Raw genomic sequence first — 27,147 nt, forward strand, 5'->3', positions numbered from 1 at the left:
GTAAATTCAATCCCCACCTCTGAAAGCAACTGCTCCTTCATTCAGTAACCCACAAGAAAGCAGCTATCTTTCTTGGAACGCCCGTTTCATGCAGGGGCCCTGTCTGTCAGTCCAAAGGTCACTGTCTGACGAACCTTGTCTCCTGCAATCACGTATCAAACCACTTAGATGTGGGAAACACAGTTGATGTCATATACTGGATTTTAAAAAGGCCTTCAATATGGTCTCCCATGATGCCCTTACAAAAAACAAACGAACTGGCGAATTGTGGGCTGGCAGAGTCCGCGGTCAGGTGGGTTGGGAACTGGCTGAGGGGTCAAACCCAGAGATGTTAGTGGACGGGTCTGTATCATCTCGGTGGGAGGTGGCCAGTGGAGTTCAGCAGAGTTTGGTTCTTGGCCCTGTGCTCTATCATTGATTGAGATGAGGATGTGGAAAGCACTCTGGCCAAGTTTACGGACGATGCTAAGTTATGGGGAAAAGCAGTCATGCTAAGGGATAGGGTGCAGATCCAAGCAGACCTGGACAAGCTGGAAACGTGGGTGGAGCAGAACTGGATGCAGTTCAATAAGGATAAATGCAGCTTGCTTCATCGGGGGGTGGAGGGAATAACCAGCAACATAAATATAGGTTAGGTGGAGATGTCCTGGCCAGCACGATGGCTGAAAGGGACCTCAAGGTTATGGTTGATCACGGGATGAACATGAGCTGCCAGTGTGACGCTGTAGTCAACAGAGGTAATAACATACTGGGATGCATTAGCTGATGCATCACGAGCAGGACTAAATGATACTTCATCTCTGCTTTAAGCTTTAAGTATGCTTTGTTAAATGCCAAAAAACATGGCTCTACAGGCACAAAAGTCACTTTGGTTTTAAAAAGAAAACATACTGGTTTAGAGGGTGGATGAAGACAGGAATAAGATTTATTAATGGAAAAATGAGAAGGGTGATAACAAGTAAAAATCAATAGGTAGAAAAGATATGCAGTTGATAAAGGAAGCTAAAGTTTTTAGTCAATGATGTGTTGCCATCTGTAAGGATAGTTTGAAGAGATTCTATAAATATATCAGGAATGAACAAAATATTAGCAATGGTATTGTCCTGGTGAAAATGGAGGTCAAAATGGCTGCATTTTCCACCATAATGCAGCAGAAGTACTCCTTTTGTCAGTTCAGAAACTCCCATGATAATATTGCTATATCTAACAGTGATTACAGAATTAATTCTCTTCCTGTAAACAGGAAGGCCATTCAGAGTAAAAGTAAAACCGTTTTTAAATTCACATGACCTGAAAATTTGCACTTGGGTATTACAAGGAAGGGGGTTCTCTGAACCATTAATGCTGTTATGTTTTTCTTGTTTTTTTAAATAAATCTTGGCATGCTGTGGAGGCTCTAGAAGAATACAAAGCCACTGTTGTACTAGTACTTGGAAGAACAAATTAAATGAGTGGGGAATCTCTTAAGCTCACTGCCGCTCTGTAGTCCCTGGTTCTTGCATATTTCCTGGGCTGAAATCCCCAGAGTCTTGCATCATGGCTACAGCAAAACTCCAATCCTACCTGTTATCCCTTGTCACATTAATGGAAAACTTGACAGAGGGTAACTAGTTTAGAAATGAAAGATATTGGCATACTTGGTACTAGTCAGTATGGTTTTGTAAAAATGGCTTTTGTCAGACAAATGGGATTTCATGTTTTTAATGAAATTCAAATAGGAAATAATGTGTAGTGTTTTATCAGTGAGGGTAGTGGTCTGTTGGAACAATTTTCTGAGGGACATGATCCTCTCTCTGTCACTCAGAGTCTTTAAAGGATGCTTTAAAACAGTGGTTCTCAACCTTTGGTACCTTACACATACCACCTGCCAATTGATGCAGCAAAGTGAAACCGGAAGTCCCACCGTGGCAATTCCAGTTTCGTTGCCGTGAGCCAAGTCCCATTTCTTCCTCCCGGAGCAAAGCAGCTTGCGCAGGGCCCCCTTCCCTGCCCCCCAGCACACTGATGCCGGGGAGTGGAAGCCCCGGCACATGGGACGTGGCGGGGGGGCGGCGGCCGGAACTTCTGGCCCAAGCAGGCAAAGACGCCTCCAATCCACCAGGCGGGGGGGCGGGCCAGACTCGAAACACAGCACCCACATACCCCCTGCTCGCATCTCACGTACCGCCAGGGGTGCACGTACCACGGGGTTGAGAAACACAGCTTTAAAAGATCCAGTACAGTGTAGAATTCATAGAATTTATGAACTGGCTCCCAGAATTATGGAGGCAAATCAGGTTTTTTAACCTGCATCACAGAGGAGTCTGAACTAGTTGAACGTAACAGTGTTATAGCTTTATCATCAGTTAATCTCTCAAGTTCCACAGAAGAGGTGATTAGACTCCCATGGACAACCTCATGCAAAACATTAAAAAATCAAGAGTCTGGCCTTAGAAAGTAGTGAGAGACTGACTATAAATACAGGCCCCCTGGCAGATGTGCAGGTGAAGGCACGATGGGATCTGATGCAAGATCCCCAGAATTGCGCTTCCTGCCATAGAACACATACATGGCAGGAGGTGTGATTATGGGATTCAGCATCAGATCCCATCATGCCTTTACTCCTGGTGCTGAGGGAGCCTGGAATCGTGATACGGGGCTCTCCCTGCACCGACAAGTAGTAAGCTCCTGCAATTCCCCATCAGCTGATGGGGCTCCCAGCCAGGGAGCGCCAGTCTGGCCCCATCTTCAGTTCATGGCTTGATAGGAACCAGCCACAGAGTTATTGCACATTTTTATGTAATAACTTCATAGCTTGTTCCTTGTTTGTTCATGCCTTTAATTGAATTAACGTGTGGCAGGTAAGAGTTTGAACATGATTAACTCATTAGTTAAGTCTTAAATGTAATGTGTGCCAGGGGCCTAAATATCATCAAATTGCAGGGTCAGTATTGTGGTTCTTGGGCGGTTAGGTTGTGCACACATTTTCCAAGCTTTTCTTCTGCAACCAGGAGCAATAGAAATTCATATTTAATGAGAGCCAAGGTTCCCATTTACTCATTAGATGCCGAAGTATGACTTCAAATAAAAGAGGAAATACCACAATTCCCCTGATAAATCATAGTATCTATTAATGCCTTGTACTCCACCTTCAAATATTTTACCTCCTTTTCCTGGTCCTGTATCCAGATTGTTTCATAGATTTCATAGACATCAGGGCTGGAAGGGACCTCGAGAGATCATCGAGTCCAGCCCCCTACCCAAAGGGCAGGAAGTCAGCTGGGATCATAGGATCCCAGCAAGATAAGCATCCAATTTACTCTTGAAGGTGTTCAATGTAGGTGCTTGAACCACCTCCGCTGGCAGACTCTTCCAGACCTTTGGGGCTCGGACAGGAAAGAAATTCTTCCTTATGTCCAGCCTGAAGCGGTCTTGCAGGAGTTTGTGACCGTTCGACCTCGTCATCCCTTGGGGCGCTCTGGTGAACAGACGTTCCCCCAGATCCTGGTGGTCACCCCTGATAAACTTATAGGTGGCCATCAGATCACCCCTGAGCCTGTGCTTTTCCAGGCTAAAGAATCCCATGTCTCTCAGCCTATCATCGTAAGATCTGTTTTCCTGACCTCTGATCATGCACGTGGCTCTCCTCTGGACTCTCTCAAGCTTCTCCACATCCTTTTTGAATTGTGGAGCCCAAAACTGGACGCAGTACTCCAGCTGCGGCCTCACCAAGGCCGAGTACAAGGGGAGAATGACGTCCTGGGTTATGCTCGAGAAGCAGCTATGGATGCAAGCCAGCGTTTTGGTCGCTTTACTAGCCGCAGCATCGCATTGCAGGCTCATGTTCATCTTGTGGTCAATAATGACCCCCAAGTCTCTTTCTTCTGTAGTGCTATCCAACGTAGCACTGCCGAGCCTATAAGGGTGCTGCAGGTTTTTCCTCCCAAGGTGGAGAACCTTGCATTTATCGGTGTTAAACACCATCAGGTTCTCATCCACCCATTTGCTGAGCTTGTCCAGGTCAGCCTGGATCACCCGCCTATCTTCTGGCATGGATGCTTTACCCCAAAGTTTGGTGTCATCGGCAAACTTGGCCAGTCCACTCCTGACTCCAATGTCCACATCATTAATGAAGATGTTGAACAGTATGGGTCCCAGGACAGAGCCTTGAGGGACCCCACTGGTCACGGGGCACCACGATGAGTGACTGCCATCAATTACAACCCTCTGGGTCCGACCACGAAGCCAATTTCCCAGCCAGCGGATCGTGGTGGAGCCAGTTTGGCCAAGAGGTGATCATGGGATACCAGATCAAAGCTTTTTTGAAGTCAGGATATATGACATCAATCTCTTCTCCCTCGTCCAGGTGATAGGTCACCTGGTCATAGAAGGAAATGAGATTGGTCAAACAAGACCTACCCGCAACAAACCCGTGCTGGCTATCCCTTAGGATGTTAGCCTGGGCCAGTCCCTCAAGGATGGCCTCCTTAATAAACTTTTCTAAGATCTTCCCCAGGACAGAAGTCAGGCTAATGGGCCTGTAGTTAGCCGGATTCACTCTCCTCCCTTTCTTGAAGATCGGCACCACATTGGCCTTCTTCCAGTCTTCGGGCACTACACCAGAGCACCAGGAGTTTTCAAAGACCCGTGTCAGGGGCTGGGCTATGATGCTCGCCAGCTCCTTGAGTACCCTGGGGTGCAGGTTGTCAGGGCCGGCTGACTTGAAGGTATCCAGCTTCTCAAGGTGTTCCTTCACGAGGTCAGCATTGATGGAGGGTAGGGGATTCCCCTCACCCAGATTTCCCTGTCCCATAGCAGGCGTGGGCATCCCGTGTAACTGATGAAAGACTGACGCAAAGTACCTATTTAATAGGTTGGCTTTTTCCTGGGCGTCAGTTGTCAGTTGCCCCATCTGGTTTAGCAGGGGTCCAACATTGCCCTTGCTTTTCCTCTGGCTCCCCACATATCTGAAAAAGGACTTTTTGTTGTCCTTGATGCTTGAAGCTAGTTGGAGTTCAGTTGCACCCTTGGCTTTCCTGGTTTGGTCCCTGCAGGACCGGACCAGTGCAGAATAATCCTCCTTGGAGGTGAATCCCGTCCTCCATCCTTTGTAGGCTTTCCTTTTTAGCCGCAGGAGGTCCGCTAGGTCCCTAGAGAGCCAGGAGGGCTGCTGTGCCTTCTTGCTGCCTTTCTTCCGTGTTGGAATAGATTTAGCTTGTGCATTGAGGATCGCTTCCTTGAGAAGCAACCACTCTTCTTGAACTCCCGTCTCCCTGGGGTCACGGTCCCTGAGGGCCTGACCAACTAGCCTCTTGAGCTTGTCAAAGTCGGCTTTTCTGAAGTCAAGGACTTCTGTGTTGCTGACTGACTTGCCAGCTTTACGGCGGATGGTGAAGGTGATCAGCTCGTGGTCGCTGTCACCCAGCTTCCCATCGATCACTAGGTCGCCGATTAGGTCGTCCCCCGTAGCCAGTACCAGGTCGAGCAGCGCTTTGCCTCTCGTTGGCCCATAGACTTCTTGAGTCAGGTAGAGGTCATCCACGCACGAGAGAAAGCTTTGCGCCCGCTCGGATTTTGCTGAGTGATCTTCCCATGAGATGTCCGGGTAATTGAAGTCACACATGACAACCAAGGTCCTGGAGCAAGCGGCCTCAGTCAGTTCCCGGGCGAACTCCTGGTCAAGCTCGGGACTTTGGGTGGGAGGTCTGTAGTAGACTCCCACCGTTGTGTCCCCTGTGCCGTTTTTCCCACGAATTTTTACCCAGAGGGTCTCTAGCTGTCCATGCCGGTCGCCAACATCAGCTTGCAGGGACATGTAGCTTTCCGTCACATAGAGAGCTACACCCCCGCCCCTTTTGTCAACACGATCCCTCCTGTACAGGGTATAGCCCTCTATCCCCGTGGTCCAGTCAGGGGTGGAGTCCCACCACGTCTCCCTTATTCCAATGACATCGTATTTCTTTGCACTGAGCAGGAGGACGAGCTCGTCCTGCTTGTTGCCCAGGCTCCTGGCATTAGTGTACAGGCAGGCAAGTGTGCCCTTGGGGGCTCTTGCCTTGCCCACAGATTGTGCCAGGGCTGGGGCAGGGGTGGGCTCCCTTAAGTGCCTTTGTCTGCTGGCTTTGCAAGGGTCGCTCAGCGGGCCAGCAGTGGCAGTTGTCCCCCCCATCCCCCAGCAGGCTTAGTTTAAAGCCCGGTGGAGCAGGTCAGCCAGCCTGACTGAGAAGAGCCGCCTCCTCCCCAGAGGGGAGAGGTGGAGGCCATCTCTTCCCAGCAGCTCACTGCCTCTCTCGCCAAAGAGCGGGCTGTGGTCATGGAAGCCAAAGCCTTCCCAATGACACCAGCTCCGCAGTCTTTGGTTCACCGCGTGGATCCTTCTCTCCCTCCTTAGCCCACAGCCCGAGACTTGGAGGATCGACGAAAACACCACCTGAGCTCCCAGACCCCTAAGCCCTGCTCCCAATTCCCTGTAGCGCCTCATGACCTGGCCGGGGGTGCTCTGAGCCGTGTCATTGGCGCCCACGTGAATAAGGATCATGGGGTAGTCGTCTGTGGGCCGGAGGAGCTGCGGGATCCTCTCCGCAGTGTCTCGGATGCGGGCCCCCAGGAAGCAGCAGACTTCCCGGGCTAAGGGGTCGGGGCGGCAGATTGCCCCCTCAGTGTCCCGCAGGATGGAGTCTCCCACAACAAACACCTTGCATTTTGTCTTGGGGAGAGCGGGGCCAGTAGCTGCGGTCGAGCCTGGGTTGCCTGCGGGAGCCGGCGACTGCGTGGGCTCTGCTGGGGCTGCAAGAGGTGCGAACCTGTTGCTAAGCTGCAGCAAGGGAGGGGCCTTGGTGCGGCGGGCCTTGGGGCCCTTGACCACCTTGGTCCATGCCCCTGACTGGGCAGAGCGGGAGGTCCCAGAGTCCTCCTTAGTTCTGGAGGGAGACGGTGGTCTACCCTGCGGCTCCCGGGGGAGAAGGGCCTGGCAGTAGGAGTCGATCTGCTCGCAGTCCCTGGCGGCGCGCAGTCTCTGGACTGTGGCCTGGAGCTCCTCCAGCTGGCGCGCCAGAGACCCCAGCAGGGAGCAGACCCCGCACGGGGAGGTGGCCGTGCTCCTGGGCCCCAGAGCCTGAGAAAGGGACAGGCAGCCCCCACAGCCAAGACCCAGGGGCTCCGTCTGCGTGGAGCACGGGACCATGGGCTCCGTCTGGGCGGCCATCTCTGAGGTGCCTGATGGGGGAGCCACAGAGCCCGAGGGGACCATCGGGGTGCGGCACGTGCCCATCTGTGTCATGCCTCTGGTAGGCTGGCTACGGCTGGGGCTGACTACTCTGGGGGGGTCACAGGCAGGGTCTCGTGCTCTCCCGCGCGAACTCCATGCTAACTCAAGCACCTGTTTACGCAGCCTGTTCGCGCGGCTCCGGTCGCGGGGCTCCCTGGGAGGCTGGGCCAAGTAGGGTCCTGGGCGGGGGCTTGACCTGGCCCGGCTCCATGCAGCTGGCCTCCTCCCAGGGAGCGAGGAGTTAACCCCTTCCCACCACGAGCCCGCTTACCTCCGGCTGTGCTGGGGGTCTGCGGGGGGCTCAGCGGCTGCTGAGGGGGTGTCTGGGGGGCTTCGGGGGAGCAGGGGCGCAGCAGGCTTCACTCGCGCGTCTCTCACCGCTGCGGAGCCTAACTGAGCTTTTTTCCCCTGTTTGGCGGGCCCTTTTAAACTGCGCGCATGTGCAGTGGGCCTGCTGTCGGGGAAAGCTGGTTTCACAGGTTTGGGGGGGCCCTGCCCGGGATTTGGGGGCCCTGCCCTACAGGAGGGGGACTGGTGAGTACCCCCTCCTTCACTTCTCTCTCCCTGGGGGCGGGGCCAAGTAGGGGCCTGGGCGGGGGCTTGACCCGGCGGGCACCAGGCAGGGGCCTCCTCCCAGGGAGCGAGGAGTTAACCCCTTCCCACCACGAGCCCGCTTACCTCCGGCTGTGCTGGGGGTCGGCAGGGGGCTCTGCAGCTGCTGAGGGGTGTCTGGGGGGCTTCGGGGGAGCGGGGGTGCAGCGGGCTTCACCCGCGCGTCTCTTACCGCTCCGGAGCCTGTGCAAGTTATGCATCTGAGTTGATGTATCTGTATCTGTTTAAAGTTGACTTCCTTGATATCAACAACCAAGATTCTGTTCAGGACAGAGCATAGTCTCATAGTTGGTTGGGTCGGAAGGGACCTGAGCAGATCATCAAGTCCGACCCCATGCCATGGGCAGGAAGGGATGCTGGGGTCAGACAACCCCGGCAAGGTGTTCATCCAGCCTCCTTTTGAAGACCCCCAGGGTAGGAGCCAGCACCACTTCTCTTGGAAGTTGGTTCCCTATCCTAGCCGCCCCGACAATGAAGTCACGCCTCCTGATGTCTAGCCTGAATCTACTCTCAGTCAACTTGTGGCCGTTATTCCTTGTTACTCCTGGTAGTGCTCGGGGGAACAGGGATCTCCCATTGCCTGCTGGTCCCTCTTGGCCAGTTTATAGACGGCCACTAGATCTCCCCGCAGCCTTCTCTTGTGGAGGCTGAACGGGTTCAGGTCCCATAGCCTCTCCTCGTTGGGTCTGCCCTGCTGCCCCCTGACCATGCGAGTGGCCTCCTCTGGACCTTCTCCATGTTGTCCACATCCCTCCTGAAGTCCCAGATCTGGACGCAGTACTCCAACTGCGGCCTGAGCAGTGTCGCATAGAGGGGGAGGATCACTTCCTTGGCCCTGCTCGAGATGCATCTGTGGATGCATGACAAGGTGCGGTTGGCCTTCCTGACCGCGTCACCACACTGCTGGCCCGTGTTCATCTTGGCATCAATGATAACTCCAAGATCCTTTTCTGCCTCTGCCCTGATGAAAAGGGAGTTCCCCAGCCTGTAGGTATGGTGCTGATTCTTCCTCCCCAGGTGCAGCACCTTGCACTTGTCAGTGTTGAAACCCATCCTGTTCTCATCCACCCACCCCTGTAACCTGTCCAGATCTAGTTGTAGCCTGTCCCTCTCCTCTAGCGTGCCCACTTCTCCCCACATCTTAGTGTCATCTGCGAATTTGAACAGGGTGCTTTTCACCCCCTTGTCCAAGTTGCGGATGAAGATGTTGAACAGTGCAGGCCAGAGGACCGAGCCCTGGGGGACCCCGCTGCCCACATCCCTCCAGGTCGAAAATGGCCCATCCACCACCTCTTTCTGGGTGCAGCCCTCCAGCCAGTTGGCAACTCATCTGACTGTGTGGGTGTCGACACCACAGTCCCCCAGTTTCTTGATGAGAACGGGGTGAGAGACAGTGTCGAAGGCCTTCCCAAAGTCCCAAAAGACTTATGTCCACCATGACACCTGTGTCCAAGGATTTTGTGACCTGGTCGTAGCACACCTTCTGCATTTAGATAAATTACAATATTTCAGTAATCTTCTCTTTTGAGGACACAAGTCCAAAGCAGTGGTTTAAAGTTGGCTTTTGCAGCTTGTTTTATTGCAAAACATGTTGTTTCTTCAAACTTGTTAATTTTGTCCTTGCTAATCCTCTATTTAATGATTTTTCTGAATTCAGAGCTCTCTTTGACTATGACAAGACTAAAGACAGTGGCCTTCCCAGTCAGGGACTGAACTTCAAATTTGGCGACATCCTCCATGTCATCAATGCTTCTGATGATGAATGGTGGCAGGCACGGCAGGTGACACCAGATGGAGAAAGTGATGAAATTGGAGTTATCCCAAGCAAGCGCAGGTATAGTACATTATATATGCATCTGCTCTTAAGTCTTTGCTGTTAAAATTGTGCTTGTATTTATGCATAAACAAACTAAGCAGTCCTCTCAAATTATTGGGTCCTCACCACTGCCTCCGAACAGTGTTACTGCAAGACGTTGAAAGCTGACTGTTCCTATCAAGTATTTGTGAGATGCATTTGTTGCCGAATGGTTTGGGGACAGGTCTGAAGACAGGAAAAAAACCAAAAGCTTTGACTACTGTTTCTGTTTTTCATACTTGTGGGATAAAAAAATGACTAGTGATTCTAGCAAAGATTAGGGATTCTAAACATCTTTTCTTTTTCTTTCTTTCGTGTTTTTTTTTTGTAAGTTTTGCACCGTAGTTATGTCCGTTTTTTGAATATGCCTTGCAATAAATTTAACAATGCCATCTGTGCATAGTTCAATGTTTTGCTCTTTGTGGTAAATAATGCTACATCATTTATACTGTATTGCATCATTTATACTGGACTGGGACATGGGGACCTGGTTTCTCTCCCAGCTAAGCAACTATGTCTCCTTGCACAAGAAACTTCACCCGTTTGCCTATTTCTCCATTTGAAATAATGGCAACAAGGGGTACCTGTACGTGCATGGGGGCCTGCTCTGATGTGCCATATTTATAGCATGTCAATTAATCGAGTCTGCTAAAGGGTGGTAATTACGGTGCTCCAGCAGCCTCCTATGTCTCATGTACCAGCATCCCTGCACTTAAAAATGGTGGCGGGGTGCTTGAACTAAAGCTTGTTGAATGAGCTTTAGTCCAGGCACCACTGTTGCCATTTTTAAGCATGGAGACACTGATACATGAGACACAGTGGCGCTTTGATTAGTTGCCCCCTTTTTGGAAAAGTTACATACCTATTTGAGACAGAGGTGAAGCATCTGTCACCTACTGCCCGCTCGTGCTGGGGCCGGACGCTCGGGGCAGGCTGCTGTGGGTCAGGGACGTGGGCAGCAGCAGGGGGAGGCAATGGACAACCACAGCCAGGTCCAGCCTGGCCCAGGGACGTAGGTGGTGACTGGCCTGCAGCAGCCTGCCCTGAACCCCTAGCGCCTACGTGAGCAGGTGGTGGATGACAGGTGCCTCACCTCTGCCTGCTGCGATGGTTTTCTCCGCCGCCATTGCTGAGAGAGGGAGGGGCGGGCTTCTGCAGGCCAGTTGCTGCCTACGCCCCTGGGCTGGACTGGGCTGCGCTCCTGGGCTGCTACGATCCGTTGCCTCCCCCCACTGCTGCCTACATCCCTGGCCTGCAGCAGCCTGCCCTGAGTGCCTGGTGCTGCTGTGAGCAGGTAGCAGGTGACATGCTTCACCTCTGCCTGCCACAATAATTTGCTCTGCTGCTGCCTCTGGGAGAGGGAGGGGGCGGGGAGCTGTGTTGCAGCTGCAGCCTGCCTGCAAACCACAGCCCCTGCACAGGACTGAAGGTGAGAGGTGGTGGGGACTGTCCCCTGCCCCCAGGGGCCACCCCAGCCCAGGCCACACTGCCACAGTGGGAGGCAGTGTAACTAGCCCCGGCTCCCCACCCCTTGCAGCCAGGTCACACCCTCCCTCCCTCCCTGCCCGCTCCCTGCAGCCGGCTGGCTGCTCCTCAGAGAGACTCAGCCTAGGACATCATGTTGGTACCTGCGCCACTGCTGCCTGCTATGGGGGTATATAACTCCCCTACTCCCCCTTCCCCTCAGGCTACTGGTGTCTGGCCACCACAGCCCCGAGTGCATAAGCAAAGCCTGTCAGTGCCTGTGTTGCCCTCCTTCCCTCCCCCCTGCAATGGGAGGATTAAACCCCACTTTTCCTCAAGCTACCAGGGTCTGGCCTTTGCCCTGCTCCTGCTGCTGGAGGAGTGGGGGAGGTGGAGGGCTGGGGATGCCTGGCGAGAGCTGCTGCCCCCTCACCAGACAGACCCGGCAGCAGTCTGAAGCAGAGTTTCCCACTGCCACTCTTTTCTCAGCCAGTCAGAGCAGTGATAGTGCTCTGGCTGAGGCAGGGGCTAACTCTGCTTGTTTGGAACAGACAGCCCAGCCCAGGACTGCAGAGCATGCTGGGATGCTGGAGGACCCCAGTTTAACTGAAACCAGAAAAGGATCTGGGACACAAGTTCCGTAAACCGGTTTGACCTCAGTGGATTAAGTCTGATACTACATTAAACCAAGTTTATCTCAAACCGGCTTCGACCATTTTGAAACTGGTTTACGTGCACTGAACTTATGTTCTGTTATGGTTTTAAACCAGTTTCTTATGACTTAAACTGGTAACTTCTGTCCCCAGCCTTGGGCAGCATAAGTGGATGGGGGATAATCAGTGGATGATCTCTACCTCACCTCACTGATTGGTCTCAAGGAGACAGTGGGGGATGATGACAGCTCAAGAAAGCTGTTGTTTTCCCATCCTTGTCTCTCCCTGGACAAAGTGCCTTTTAGGCATTATCTTGGTTTAAACTGAAGGCTGTTTTAACAAAGTTGTGGCTGCACAGAAAAAAGGATGCCAATTAATCTCTTTTCTTATTGGACCCGTGTAAGTTGCAACCTGTAGTTTGCTTTTGAAGAATAAAAACTGATTTTTCTACAATTTTTCTGAATACATGTGCATACACACCTTATCACATGGCCCTGAAACCATGTCTGTGGCAGATTGTTGTAAGAAACTCATGGATCTTTCATAGTGTTAGGAATGGTAGTAGGAAGTTTACATAAAATGCAGAGTAACGCTTTTTTTCCTTCTGCACTTTTTTTTCTGGCAGAGTTGAGAAAAAAGAACGAGCCCGCTTAAAGACAGTAAAATTTAATTCCAAAACAAGAGGAGACAAAGGGGTGAGTTTATGAAATGTTAGTTCCTTTTTTCCATTAATGTGAATGGTAACATTTTTCAGTGTTTTATGTATAACATTTGAATTTTATTCAGTTTTAATGACAAAAGCTAAAATTTTCCAAAAACACCAGTTTTACCCTAAAAATTATACTTTAACAAATGCTAGTTTTTATGAACAAGTTTGATTCATTATTGCAGTAATGCCCCCAAGTGTATCTGAAAAACAAGTTCAGAAGTGAGTCTTGTTGCCAATAATAATATATTGAATAGGGAACCATAAATGGTACTGTGTAGCGATAGGTTAGTTCCAGCAAATAAGTACATTGTTTGAAAAGTATTGCCCTTTAAGAGTCAAAGCGCAGGAGTATTTAAAAATAATAGATGCTTTTATTATGCAGAGTACTTTTTTCTTTTATTTAATTATTTAATAATGCAGAAGTCTAAAATAACTGTCTTGTTCAGGTGTATATGATGATAAACCTTCAAACTGAGTTTCCAGAAGAGTTGTCTGGGAAAATTCTCATGTGTAGCCCTTGGTTAGCTTATGGATTTTGTTATTAATATATTAGAAGATGAGAAACTGCAGTTTTTCTGACAAAAAGGCAAAAATTCACACCAAAGTCATAAATAAAAGTTTCCTAAATAGCTGCAGATGCTAAAAAGATAAGAATTATAACATGCATATCTGTATAGCCGTCCAAAACCATTTTAGAAAAAATACAGAAAACAAGGAATTAACAACTAATTACAGTAGTTTATTTTAAATGGCCGTGTTTTTAAGTTCATAAAGTCAGGCTTGCAAGATAATTAAGAATATGAATATTTGTGACCGTTATGATATCAGAGGGGGTTATTTCCAAAGAAATTTACACTTGAACTTGTCTAGCGGGTGAGGACACTGGAGACCTGTAAAGTTAAGAATATAGATTGACTGGATTTAGCACCCAAAAAGGAGTCTTAGTGTTTTGGGGTTTCCTCCTTTGTTTTAAAATGCTACTTCATTTAACGAATCACGGCATAGTTTTGAACTGCTAGCAAACCTGTCACAGACTCCAAATATGAAAATAAGCCCTGTGATTTTTCCAGACTTCAGATGCAAATAGCAGCAAAGAGCTGGACTCAGGATAGCAACTTAGCTAAGTTTTGGGGTTTTGTTTGATTTGCTTTTCTATAAATAGTGGTTTAGGAACAAGTATCTTGAGTGACTTCTGATGGCCAAATTCAGTATTTTCTTGGGGAACTGCTGTGATAGTTCAGATTTTTTTTCATTTGGTACGTGAAAGTTTACATTAGAATAATATAGCAAGCCAACTGAGGCACAGTCATTCTTAAGCTGATTTTATATATATATATATATATCTTGGGTTTTATACCACTCAACGTTTTAGCATTATGCAATAACTCCTGTTTATATGTGACTTGCAGTTTACAATCTCTGAGGGTGAAAGTTATAAAAATAAAATTAGGTTTATTAGGATAAGTGTGCAAAATGTTACCATGTTTTCTGATGAGACTGCATGCTTTTGTAACTTGTCTATCATAAAACTGTAAGTTAACTGAATTAACCACGTTTTTTAAATAGTATGTTGATAGAAGGGTTTGTACACAATCACTGTGTACTAACAGCACCAAAAATATGCATGAAATACTGAGTGGACGTACCAACTACGCTTGCCATTGATATAGAACTGCATTTCTTTTTCTTTAATAACAATTCATGTTCCATTCTTGAACTTGAGAATTTTGCTTTACCTGCAAATTTTTAACATAGTTTCTCTTTAAAATATCCTGAGTACCCTGCTATAATGGTCACATTGGTATTTTTCCCTAAGATTTGTGCATGAAAGAAAAATACCTTCAGGGTTAACACACACACACAAATCATCTTTCAGTAATTCTTATTTGAAGGTTTCTACAGAAAACAAAATAAAGGTCACCTTCTTAAACATATGTTCCCAATGGACGAAATTTATCTCGTGCTGCTTGTGCTACTTACGTGCTTACTAATTCTTGCTTGTGTGACCTATCCATAATTTGCAATGGGCGTATTGAAGATTTCATACAGTTAACATGCATCTGCAGCTAATGAACCACTTTCTCATGCCTTTAAAATCAGGGTTCTTGTTCAGAATCAACTTTTTCCTGATCTTTTATTCAAAATCAGTACATTAGTACATTTAATTTATCTTTTTTGCTATGGAACTGACTCTGACCATTATACATGCAGTATATTAATTATTTAACATTAGTTTATTAAGTCAAAATTAACTGCAAGCCAAGTTAAATGAAAGATTAGTTTTATCAAATATTTTTGAAAGATAGCTAAACTAAAGGCTGATTATTCTGCTAGAAGCGCGTTGCAAAGAACCATTTTATTGTTTGAATTGTCAACAGTTGCTAAAAGTCTCTACCATCTGTAAATTCCACCACAATTTAATGTCGCATTTGTCCATAATGTGTTCATTTTGAAATGGAGACATTTTGTCAGGCTTGTGTCCATATGCTGCAATTGTCTGCGTTATGATATCTTTATATATGGAAATCCATGGTACAAGATTTCCTGATCTATTCAGCAAAAATGGACCTGCCCCTTAGGTACTTGCTGCTTTCAAAGAGCCCCAACTCTTAATCCCGATGCCCTGTTTACAAGCAAGTGAGCATGGCTGTGAGAAGTCACTAGCAGTAGCTTGCTGCTAGGTACAGAAGGTCAGAGCCCTGGTTGTGCCACCTACAGCGTGTGCACACAGACCGTCTGAGTGCCAGTATTCGTGCCCTTATGTTAGGATGACATCTTAGCAGTTTTCACAGCGGAATACCAGTTTCACTAAGTCACTGATGCCAACTAGTTAAGAGGATGTTGTTTCCAGGATTCTCCTATGACAGCCCTCCCATTGATACCATATGTCTCCTTTACACTTGGTAATATTTAAAAAAACAGCATGGAATATTGTAACCAGAGCAGTGAATGCATCGCTGGGTTCTCCGGCATCTGATCTTGCCAAGCTGGTCTGTACTACGCAGATGGCCGGAAAGGCTGCTAATAAAGTAGCAGGGTGCAAACTACATGATACACTGCAGCTGTTCTCTGAATAAATCCCAAGTTTACCAGGGTGCTAGTTGTGCACTTGACCTGAAAAAGTTGGCAACAATTAGAAGTGGCCACAGCCACCTGATTCCATAATTATTGCTATATTTCTTTCCCTGCACATACTGGTAGAAAAGAAAAAGCACACAGGGCTTATCTTTATCTACATTGGCATTGCTTAAGAAGGAAAGATGAGGTCATGTTGGAGAAAATATAGTGAGCAAACATATTATAGCATTCATACTCTGGATTCTAGAAATAACTTGTAATAGAAACCCTAAAGCATGAACTGAATACGCTTAATTCTTTTAAAGTGAATGTCTGCTTTGAAAAGTGGCTCTATTACGTCTGCATTGCACTATGCTGGGTTCTGAGTGCTCCATTTAGAAGTAAACCCTGCTCTGACAATGAAGTTTTGATGCTTTTCTGCTTTTGTGTTACCAGTGGTAACAAGTTCTGCAGGCCGAGCAGTGCAACAGTGTCACCTGCACAAACCAGTTGCCTTCACAGGTGGAACCCATCAAACAATTCACTCAGGGACCAACGGGAGGACTGGAGCCCAGCTGACTCCCAATTAACTGTCTTAGTCCTACACATCTAACAGGAGTAGAATATAGATTTTAAAAAAAAATCTCTGTGATTGAACTGAAAAGAACTAACTGTGAATATTCCCAGGGAAAGGACACTTACAGCAAGAAGGTTCCATTTTTGCCCAGTTACTTTGCATAGAACTGGAGTCTGGAGATAGGGCATTTTCATTACATTTTCAGCTCTGAATGTCACTGCTTAATTAGTGAAGGTTGCTGCCTGCCATATGTGGTGTACACAAGGGTGCAGCCTCACACTCCTAAAAGCCCTTATGCAGAAGCTAAATAGTTCAGGTTTAGAAGAGCAAGGGGAGTTAAATCCATAATGAATCAGGATAATACAGCCAAGTTGTAAACAGTTCTTCAGCAACACCAGAAGCCTAATTTTTTGTTGGATTGCAGTCAGAGCTCAGACAAAACTTTTAATATGTTTGGTTCCCCTTGTGTGCCTTGCACTCCTGCAGGAGAACATTAACAAATGAAGCCAATTTTAACCATGGCCCTTGGCTCTGGGATACAAACTGTCCCAGAACAGAATCCATTTTCTTGAGTAAATTTGCAAGGAATTACTCATCAGAAAAATAGAGGCAAATGCAGAGATTTTAAAAAGACATTGCTAGATGTTTTAAGTGGCTAAAGACACTTTTTTCTGTCAGATTTTAGCTTTGATCAGACTTTTTTTTCCTACAAATAGTTAACTACAACACCAGCATTGAATTATTTTGGTTTCATATACAGTATCTAATACGTGGGAGTATGTCACTAAAGTGTTGAGACATGTTTCAGTATTAGTATTACATCTTTGCAGGCATGTAATGTTGGGAATACCTTTGGAATAATGCCTTGAAAAATACCTTACACAAATGTATATTCAGTGATGACCCATATATTAGCTAATTGCTGTGACTTGCTCCATTTTGCTTCTGAAATGGATTTTGCCTGTGCTGATTTTAGCAGTCTGTTGGTTCACATTGTTTTTCTCTTCACAAAAGACCGTAAGGGGCAAATTGCAGGTGGTAAAGCAGCCTTCTGATTGGTGTCAGTAGCAAACATGCAAAGTACAGAGGTCTTGAGCAAAGCCAAAAACCCCTGCTATCTCTGAGCCAGGATGATGTTAAATTAAAATATGCGCTGCATTAAAATGGTTATAGGAGTCAGCTTCCACAAAGCTGCTAGGGCTGGGCCTTTGTACACACAGACATTAGACATCCTTTGTTTTGCTCCTCCTTCTCTTCTTCAGCAGTCATTCAATGACAAGCGTAAAAAGAACCTCTTTTCCCGAAAATTTCCCTTCTACAAGAACAAGGACCAGAGCGAACAAGAAACCAGTGATATTGACCGTAAGTACGTGGCATCTGACGGAGAGAGAAAACAAGAGCACGTGTAGAAGGGCCTGCTAGTTGCAGTAGGGTGTTACCATGGAGATAGTTCCACGAGCTGCAACAAGTTCATGGAAGTCAAACGGTGTGAACGGCAGAACCGGTCATGAGACCTGCACAGCGGTTTCTGTGCGCTTAAATGATCCAAAGTCCTCTCAGAATCCAAGAGCAACTCTTCGTAGAGGACCGGATGGAGCTATGGGGTGATCATGAGTGGTGCTTATAACTACGTCCAGATCCTCCATTACAGCAAACCAGTAATAGTAATTTCACAAAGACAGTGTGCTGCAATAAAGAGATAATTACTTGGCTTAAATTGTGCTGTAACCGATTGCTCTAGACTGGTTCATTGGAAGCTATTGAATTTTAGCCTTTTTTTTTTTTTTTAAATACTTTCCTAAATTTAGGGTGTTTTCTTTTTATTCTTTATTGCCATCATTGAAATACATGATGCATTTTCAAACATTGAGCTTACTGCTATAATACAAATAAGGTTGTTTATTCAGAGCTTAGACGTCTGCCTCTTCAACCTTGATTGTGCTTCATCTCAGCCATTTTAAATTTTACAAGTTGTGTGAAAAGGTGTTTTTCACACCCATCTCCTCCTGTGATGTTCTTGGAACTGTCTCCTATTGTAGCGCCAGTTTTATATATTACTGACAATTATTTTCTTTGTGATTATCTTTTTATTGCTTGCTCTCTGGGGACTACTCTACAGGAGATCCCTGACGACATGGGATCAAAAGGCCTGAGTAAGTGATCAAAATACTCCCAAGTTATTTTTAACCTCCATCTGCAAACTTAATTTTCTTAGATCCATTTTGACACTGATGGTTTGCTCAGCTGACATAAAGGAGGTTGATTATTTCACAGGGGTTTATAGGCTTCTCCTTATTTGCAACATTTTGGGATTTTTCTGTCTTTAAGAGTTTGCTACTTCATTACATTCATGTGACAACGATATTTTATTTTCTATTTAGAAGCTTACCCACATATTTTATATTGTAGGTAATAACGTGTCTGTGAACTTGTTGGCGTACTCTCTTATGGCATTGATTTGTTTTTACATTGGCTTTGTCTTTTATTTTCTTTTAATTAACCTATAACATTCTGCAGTAATGATCAAAACCACTGCAGTAATGTTCATTAGATGTAGTTTTTTAATCATCATTATAGAACACTGTATTTTAAAGGCTGATACTGCTAAAATGACTGTGCACATTTTAAAATTATCAACTGTAAAAATAGCTTCATTTGTCTTTCTTGGAAAACTTATTCTGACTGATTAGGTGAAAGTTTTATCCCCTGCCTCATCCAGCTTGGCTTTTATGAGGTGCTCACATGAAAAGACTGACTGTGTGGTAAGGTGGTTAACATGTGTCCTGTGAGCTTTACTGACTGTTCTGACAAAACCAGATCTGTTTTATTACATGTAAAAGTATTAACACTGGGCATAATAGAGAGGTAGTATCAGTTGTGATGCCCATGTTCTCGATAATTTAGTTAGCAATTTGACATTAAGCTGTCTAAACTACCAGCTGCTCTACTTAGCCAGTCTGTGTTCGTTTGTGCAGGTGGGCACTACCTTGCACTCTCACTGCTGAAATTCAACCCTGCAATTCCTGTGCTGTTAAAGTTTCTGTCCGTCACCATACTGCCACATTACCCGTTATTCCAAGTAACTGGAACAGTGTGTCCCCAAGTTATACACTACTTGCCACATCTGTCTCAGCATACGATTCTTTCATAGCCTTTCTGGAGAACATGGGACCATAGGAAAACTGGGCTGGAAGGGACCTCACAAGATCATCTTGTTCAGCCCTCTACTCAAGGCAGGGTCATCCCCGACTAAGCCACCCCAGCCAAGCGTCTGTCTAACCTGGTTTTAAGCGTTTCCAAGCATGGCGATTCCACGAGTTCTCTTGGCCGCCTGTTCCAGTGTCTGACCGCCTTGAGAGTCAGAAAGTTCCTGCTAATCTCCGGCCTAAATTTGCCTGGCTGCAGTTTGAGGCTGTTGCTTCTAGTCCTGTCCCCTACAGCAGTAGAGAAAAGCCCATCTCCATCCTCTGTGTAATCACCCTTCAATCTTCTCTTCTCTAGGCTAAACAACCTTGTTCTTTCAGCCTTTTCTCATCCGTCTCGCCTCCCAGGCCCTTAATAATTGTTGTTGCCTTGCACTAGACTCTTTCCAAACTTTCCACATATTCCCTGAAGTGTAGGGCCCAAACTGAGCACGGTACTGAAGTAAGGCCTCACCAATCCTGAATAAAGCAAAAGAATCACTTCCCTTGTTTTGCAAGTGGCATTCCTGTTAATACAACCCAGGGTGCTGTTGGCTTTTCTTGCTTCAGGAGCACTCTGGCTCATAGATTGTGGTCCACCGTAACCCCAGGTCCTTGTCTGCAGTATTGGAGCCCAACTACTTTTCCCCCACTCTGTATTTGTGCATGCATTTATTCCATCCTGACTTTGTGTTTGTCCTTGTTGAATCTCATCTGATAGATTTGCAGATTGTTTCTCCGGCTATACAGGTCATTCTGGATCCTAGTCCTGACCTTCAGTGCATCTGCAAGTCCACCAGACTTGGTGTCATCCACAAATTTGCCAAGTGTGTGCTGGAACCCAACATCCAAATCCTTAATGAAGATGTTGAACACTACTGGACCCAGGACAAGACCCCTGGGAAACCCCACTTGATACCTCTTCCCAACTAGACATTGAGCCATTGAAGGCAACACATCAAGTATTATGGTCCAACCAGTTATGTATCCACCTTACAGTACTTTATTCTATTCTGTATTTCCTTAGCTTGTTAATGAAGATGTCAAAAGCCTTGCTAAAGTCAAGGTGCATTGCATCCACTGCTCTCCCCTCACCCACAGGGCTTGTCAACTTTATCATACAAAGAAATCACATTGTTCAGGCATGATTCGTTCCTGCTGAATCCATGCTGACTGTTCTTGATCACCGTGTTCTCCTCTAGGTCCTTCACGGTGGATTCCTTGAGGACCTGGTCCTGTATCTTTCCAGATATACAAGTCAGGCCAGCTGGTCTGTAGTTTCCCATATCCTGTTTCCCTTTCTTAAACAAGGGCACTATATTTGTCCTTTTCCAGTTATCCAGCACCTCATCCGACCTCCATGAGTTCTTAAAAAGGATAGATAATAGCTTTAAAATGCTTCAGCCAATTCCTTCAGTAGTCTTGGATGTATCCCTTCCAGCCCTGCCAACTCAAAAGTATCCAGCTTCCTTAAGTAGTCCCTCACCTAATCTGCCACTACTCTCTAGGCTGTCTTGTTCCCTATCTCTGCTGCCAAGTGCACTCATCAGCTGGTAGCTGCCCCTGTTTGTGAAAACTGAAGTTAAAAAAGGCATTAAATGCTTCAGTCTTCTCTGTATCTTCTGCAACTAGATTGCCTTCTGCATCCCGCAAGGGACCTATGGAATCTCTGGTCTTGCTCTTATTTTTGATATACCTAGAGAGTCCCTTTTTATTGCCTTTTATGTCCTTTGGCAGCTGCATTTCAAATCTGTGCTGTGGCCTTCCTAATTTTCCTCTTGCAGGTCCGTGAAATTCTTATACTCTTCCCTAGTACTATCATCAAATTTCCACTTTTTATAGGACTCCTTTATGAGTGTCAGCTTCTTGAAGGGATTTCTGTTTGCAGTAAACATAATTTATTTCTATTGCAAAAACCCTTCAGAGTTGATTGTGATAAATAAAATAGGAACAGGTCTATGTCAGTTAGTTCACATGAACATTTGGAAATGTCATGATCTGTTTTGCCATGCAGAAATAAAGTGAAAAACTCAGTGTGGGTAGGCTGTTATCATTTAAGTGATAATAGTATATCCTCCTTTAGAAAATGCCTTTTTATACTGGAACACACTTTTTTCAGATGTATTAAAAATGTTAAGCACTTTACCTGTCATATACAGCCTATAACATACCTTTCTCATGTTCGCTTACCATTGCAGTCTTGTTCCAAACATGAATCCCACCCTGCAAATTTCATTGTCTCTTTCTGCATCAGGGACTGGTACCACTTTTTCAAGCCATGGGCCAGACCAACCTGGCTCCTATCCAGGTACCCTGGTGGCACGTCTCAGTGTACGTAGAGGGTGGTGGGTTTTCCCTGCACCCTCACTGAGCCATGCAGCTAAGAGCTGCCTCTATCTCTAAAACCTTCTTCCGTGCTGTTCCTGCTTCTCCCTGCCAGCTGGAATCGGCACTCGCATCCAGCCTTGAGGAGGGGGACATGAGGGGGCAGAGTGGCAGTGGTGCAGATGAAGCTTCCAAGTCCCTGGCTCCAGTGTCGCTCCTCACTGCTTAGGCCCGTCATTGGCATGGACACAAGCAAAGCCCTTTTAAATTTGCAGACCAAATCTAGTGTCTCGGTGGGCTGAATCTAGCCCACAGGCCATATGTTTCCAACCCCTAGTCTACATGATTTTATAGTGGAGGTGTTGCATTGAGTTTGTGACATTACGAATACTGACGTTGACAGGTTGCAATACCATAAGCACAGGCTTAATCATTCACTTTAAGATCAACTGGGATGGAAGCTGGCTGGCAAGGAATGGATAAAATCCTTGGGGGAAAAAAACTTACATATTGTTCTTTAGGTGAAATCTTTAGGTGAAAACAAAAGAAACAGAAAGACTGTAAACTACCTTCTGCTTCTGCATTTTGAGTGCATATCAGTCAAATTTAATGTGGGCTGTACATATTCTAACAGTCATTTTAATACTATAATCATACAAATATTCACAAAATAAAGGTAGAGACATAAGTTATATTCCAGTTTAGTAATTGATTCAACATTGGAATACACTAGTGGTAAAACACTAAAAGTGGTAAAGTTCACTGTAAGGTCTAGTAGTGTTAGACTGATGTAACCGTGATGATCCAGGAATTGTGCCCGAGGCAAGGATCTCTTTGGGTGAGATCTTTTATTGGATTGACTGCATAGCTAGGGTAGAGTTGGACGAACTTCAGAATTTTTCACATCAGAAGAGTAAAAGCCAGTACAGCATAGTAAGGTGCCACATTCATGCAGTTGTCATTTGGCTGCATGTAATTCGGTCCTGCTTTGAGGAGGGGGTTGAATTAGATGACCTCCTGAAGTCCCAACTCTTCCATGATTTTGTATTAATCTGATAACTAAGTATAATACTTTTAAATATAAACACAATACAGTTAGTGAAATACATTGGTAGAATACACGTAAGATCCAAATAGATATTCAGTGCAAGACTTTTAAAGGATCTTAAAAGCAAAGCAAAAACAAACCAGGTAATTCTGCAGGATACCTCATATATTCCTTAATAGCATAAAAGGGGGTCTCTTACTGAACCCTGCACATGCGTAGTAGAACCTCAGTGCTTTTCAGAGTTTGGTTTGCAAAGCCCCCTGTGAAAATAAGGTTTGCAGCATAATCAGCGTATACAGAATCACAGCAAGCAGCTCTCTGGAACTAGTGAGGTGCACCAGCTGAGTGCAACGGTGATCGTCTTTGAAGTAAAAGGCACAGGAAACAGCAGAGTAGCTCATGTTAATATGGCACCCAGCTGTGAATTAAGTGGGTTGCAAACCACCCCTATATGAAGGATCTGGTTTCCGCCGTCCTTTGTTACTTTCAGCCTCTGGACTCAGACTTTCTGTGGTGCTCAGTAAACTGTCGGCACAACATTTTCTGCCTTAGTTGAAAGCCTTAAAGAGGCCATCCTGCACTTCTTGCTCAACAAAAGTCAGTTTAAAGTTCATGACAAAATTTCAGAATCAGCCATGAAATGTGAGTCTGTAGTCTTTCTGTGGCCTTTTTGTGCTACTTAATGGTTTCCTTTTTATTAATCAGTGTTTTTCTATATAATTCAGCTAAAGGATATGAGGGATACTTTGAGTTCTCTATGCAATTATCTGTTTGGCTCAGTAGTCTCAGTGATGTCAGTATTGTTTAGTCTTGATTATTTTTGTCAACTCGTTTTCCTTTTAAGTTGATGTCTTAGTATTTTTCCTTATTTTTCCATTTTGTGTTGCAATTTCAGAGCATGTTACCTCTAATGCCAGCGATAGTGAAAGTAGTTACCGTAAGTGTTTTAAGTTTTTATTTTGACTCTTTGTTGATGCCTTTCAGTTTGGGTCTGTCTGGGTATTTTTTCCAGGTATTTAAATGTTTCATAAAATATTACTCCTAATCAGATGGAGGCAAAATCCAAATGTACTGTTTATGGACCTTAAATATTTTTAATAGTTTAATTAAAGCAATGCCAGCTTCTGTGTGAACATTCTTATTTTGATTGAAGTGTGGCTTATTTCGATTTAAGATAAGACCATTACTAATCAACTCAAACTGAGCCAAAATCAGCCTGGTTTAAACCAAATAAGAGCTTCCAGAGTCTTTTTTTTTTTTTTTTGCCAGTTGCATGAAATCAGTTTAAAAATCATATCTTTAATTACACTGGTGCATCTTTCTAATTTAGAGAAGCCCTTAATAAGTTTTAGATTAAGTTACTTAAAAATGCTTCCTAATAAAAAATAGAGCAGTCATGTAATTAAATATGGAGCATTGTCTTTTTAAAAGCAGGATGTGTAAATACCTTACAGGAAGGTGTGGGGAGTGAGCATTTACTTCTACCTTTGCAGCTTTTAGCCTTTACTAGTTTTGTCAAATATGGATACTTGTTTTCAGTCTTTAGAGGATAAACCGTGTATAAATGGAATTTACCCCAGAGTTAATATTGTTAAATGGAGCAACCAGACTGCATCATTCTAAGTGCATGATGAACATGAACAGATATCCTGATTATTAGTGCATTTTTGCTTGTATTGCAGTCAGCATTCTTTCTGAGATGCGCAGTGTGCACAGGCATGCTCATGCTGCGCTGCCAGGCTCGCCTGCGTGGCCACGCACACCGCACATCTTAGAGGGAACACTGATTGCAGTAGCACCATAGGGCTGTCTTGTGCTAACCACAGCACAAAGTCTAAAAGCACTTAAAATCCAGGGCCTCAGTCTTGCTCTTTATTCCACATGGACAGGCCTCAGGGAAATTAATGAGGCCCCTGGTGGGCACAGAAATTTCCTACTCACGCTGGGTGCATCTACACATTCATGAATGCACTGTAGTTACTGTGCATTAAGTTTACTACTTGGATAACCAAGTACCAAATCAACAGGCAGTAACTTGTGCTACTGCACAGAAGCACCAGCACACGGATTTTTTCAAACGCTAACTACACAGTAACCTAATAATACTGTGCAGTAGCGTATTAGTATGGGTTTTGCCCAGCACACTACCGCACAGTTATTAGGTTACTACGCAGTTAGCGTCTTGTGTAGACTCACCCACTGACATGCCAGAGCAGGGCCTAGGTTAGAACAGAACAGATGGAGAAAATTCAGGGGAAGCCGAAATGGAGTGAAAAAGCAGATAACTGTATAACCAGCATATCTTAGAGCAGAAAATGCAAGCCATAGTTCACAGCCACTGAATGCTTTGCCAACTGAATGCTTAAGCAGCTCTCTAGAACCTGTGGTTAATTAAATATAGGTGAGTAAGGAAGGGAGTGAGTCTGTAGCAGGTAAATTAGCTACTGATTCCTTGAAAGGAATATTTCCAGATCAAATTTGACCAAGAGAAGTAGATTTTTACTAACAGGAATATGATTCATGGAAAAAAAAATGTAAACAATGAATATTTTTCATCTGTATTTGTAGCTGACACTGCTGAAGTCATGAAAACAATGAAAACGTAATGGGTTAGAGCAGTGATTCCCCATGTGAATGCTGCAAAGTGCTGCACAGTGTTGGCAGTGGTAGGCATGCAGACATCGAGGCATGACCTAGAGGGTAAACCTAGAGATTCAAATCAGAATCCAGTGTTTCAGAAACATCCTGACCTCTATTTCTGAGCTCTTTGTGACAGGAGAATTGCTTTATTGTTTTTCCAGTCAAAAACCAGGTGAAAACCAGAGCTGTCACTTTGGGGGGTGCCAAGAACCACAGGACTGCAAATTAATTGGAGATAAAAGTGAAACTGGCTAGTTTTTGCACTCCAAGTAATACAAAATATAAACAGCAGGATTGAAAGTTCCCTAGCTCTTTATAACTGGTTGTGTTTTAATTCAGTATATTTCATTAAATTTATTTAGTTTTAATTTATTGTGTTAGTGACACAGGTAAAGACAAATCATCTTTAAATACTGTTTTTCTGAACTCACATTTTCTCCTTAACTGCAGTTGTATTAAGTTTTCCAGTTACGCCTCAGGGCTTGTTTTTACGTATGATAATTGGTTCATTTTAGGTGCTGGAAGGTTGCCTTTGTTCTTGATTGGCAAGAAACCTAAACACAGACAAGTTTTATGACATTTCTTGTCTGAATGTGTAAATTCTGAACAATGACTTTTAATTAAAACGACCTCTTTCTTCTTACTGCTTTCTAATATGAAAGTTATCTTGATTACAGATGAGTATGGTTGTTCCAAAGGTTCATTTTATTACTACCTGTTTTGCTGAAGCATTTAACCATATTGACAATATATACTTTTTTGCCTTCAATGAATGCCTGTTCTGTATATCCTATTGTATCACTGTTTTAATGTTTTGCCTCACTGAGTTTGTACTTTGTAGCAAAGTAAATTCCTGCAAAGGTATTTGATTAATCATTAGTCGGAGTCCCTTGTAGATGAGTTGATAGCTGAGTGGCATCCTATTGCTTTCTCTGTAGCCTGAGAGGCTCCGAAAGTATATACTGTCTTTCTTCAAACCCATTTGCATGAGTTACTTTTGAGGTGCTACATTATCCAAGTTGCATGGTTGTCTTCTCCCTAACTGTAACATGCTTCTCAACTGCAACAGCTACAAAAGTTTCAAGCTGATGGGCATTCATCTATTGCTACGATAGATTGTGAGCACAAAAGAGCCTAAAAGCAAAGTTCACACACTTCAAAATCAAAACATGCATCCTCTTGTTCTGCGAAAGGAAGAGGGCAGGGGAAATATTTATAGCAATATATGAATTTAGAAAGACTTTTAGCTGCTATCTTTTCCTACAGGAGCTGTATACTGCAGCCCTAAGGTAGCTTACACACATGTATCCTGAACATCAAAGAATTTTTTTTAACGTAGCGAGGCAAGTTGTCAGAGTTTTATAACTTTATTTGAATACTTAGGCCGCGTGCACATGAGCGTGGATGTTTGGTTCCCCAGGGACAAGAAGCAGTGGCGCACCTTGCACCACCGGTGCTTGTCCCCATGGAACACCTGTGCCACACACACTTTGGCCTGCAGGAGGTTACCCCAGGTGGGGTAGCTGAGGCTGGGGCCAGCGCTGTGCTGGGCTCCAGCCTTACCTGGGGGCCTCCTGGGGCTGTAGCAGTGGTGATTCTGCCACACGGAGCCTGGCTGGCAGCCACAGTGCAAGGCGGCTGTGCTTTTCAGCAGCAAGCACTGCCCATGTGTGCGCTATTCTGCTTTTCTTTCCATGGGTTTTTTTGAACCCTGGATTTCCAGGGGTGAGAAATACCCTCAGAAAAAAAAAGCGGAGCAGTGCACACAATGGCAGTGCT

The 27,147-nt window shown here is 45.3% G+C and overlaps 1 protein-coding gene across 14 annotated transcripts in view; it reads left to right on the plus strand.

Annotated features, from left to right (window-relative positions):
* Positions 1 to 27,147, plus strand: part of DLG1 (discs large MAGUK scaffold protein 1) — a 313,387-nt gene that overhangs the window by 276,224 nt on the left and 10,016 nt on the right. For 6 of the 14 annotated variants that reach the window (XM_090054469.1, XM_090054465.1, XM_090054458.1 and 3 more), the window contains 4 exons: positions 9,516 to 9,692; positions 12,456 to 12,525; positions 17,436 to 17,535; positions 23,624 to 23,665. In XM_090054469.1, the coding sequence (XP_089910595.1) occupies positions 9,516 to 9,692; positions 12,456 to 12,525; positions 17,436 to 17,535; positions 23,624 to 23,665 (389 nt within the window). Of the gene's footprint in view, positions 1 to 9,515; positions 9,693 to 12,455; positions 12,526 to 17,435; positions 17,536 to 18,292; positions 18,327 to 23,623; positions 23,666 to 27,147 lie in introns of all 14 variants that reach the window. The other 8 variants (XM_090054470.1, XM_090054463.1, XM_090054464.1 and 5 more) reach the window with 3 other exon arrangements.

This window comes from Crocodylus siamensis, chromosome 6 (genome assembly GCF_052110815.1).
Source record: "Crocodylus siamensis isolate JL-2025a chromosome 6, ASM5211081v1, whole genome shotgun sequence".
NCBI lineage: Eukaryota > Metazoa > Chordata > Crocodylia > Crocodylidae > Crocodylus > Crocodylus siamensis.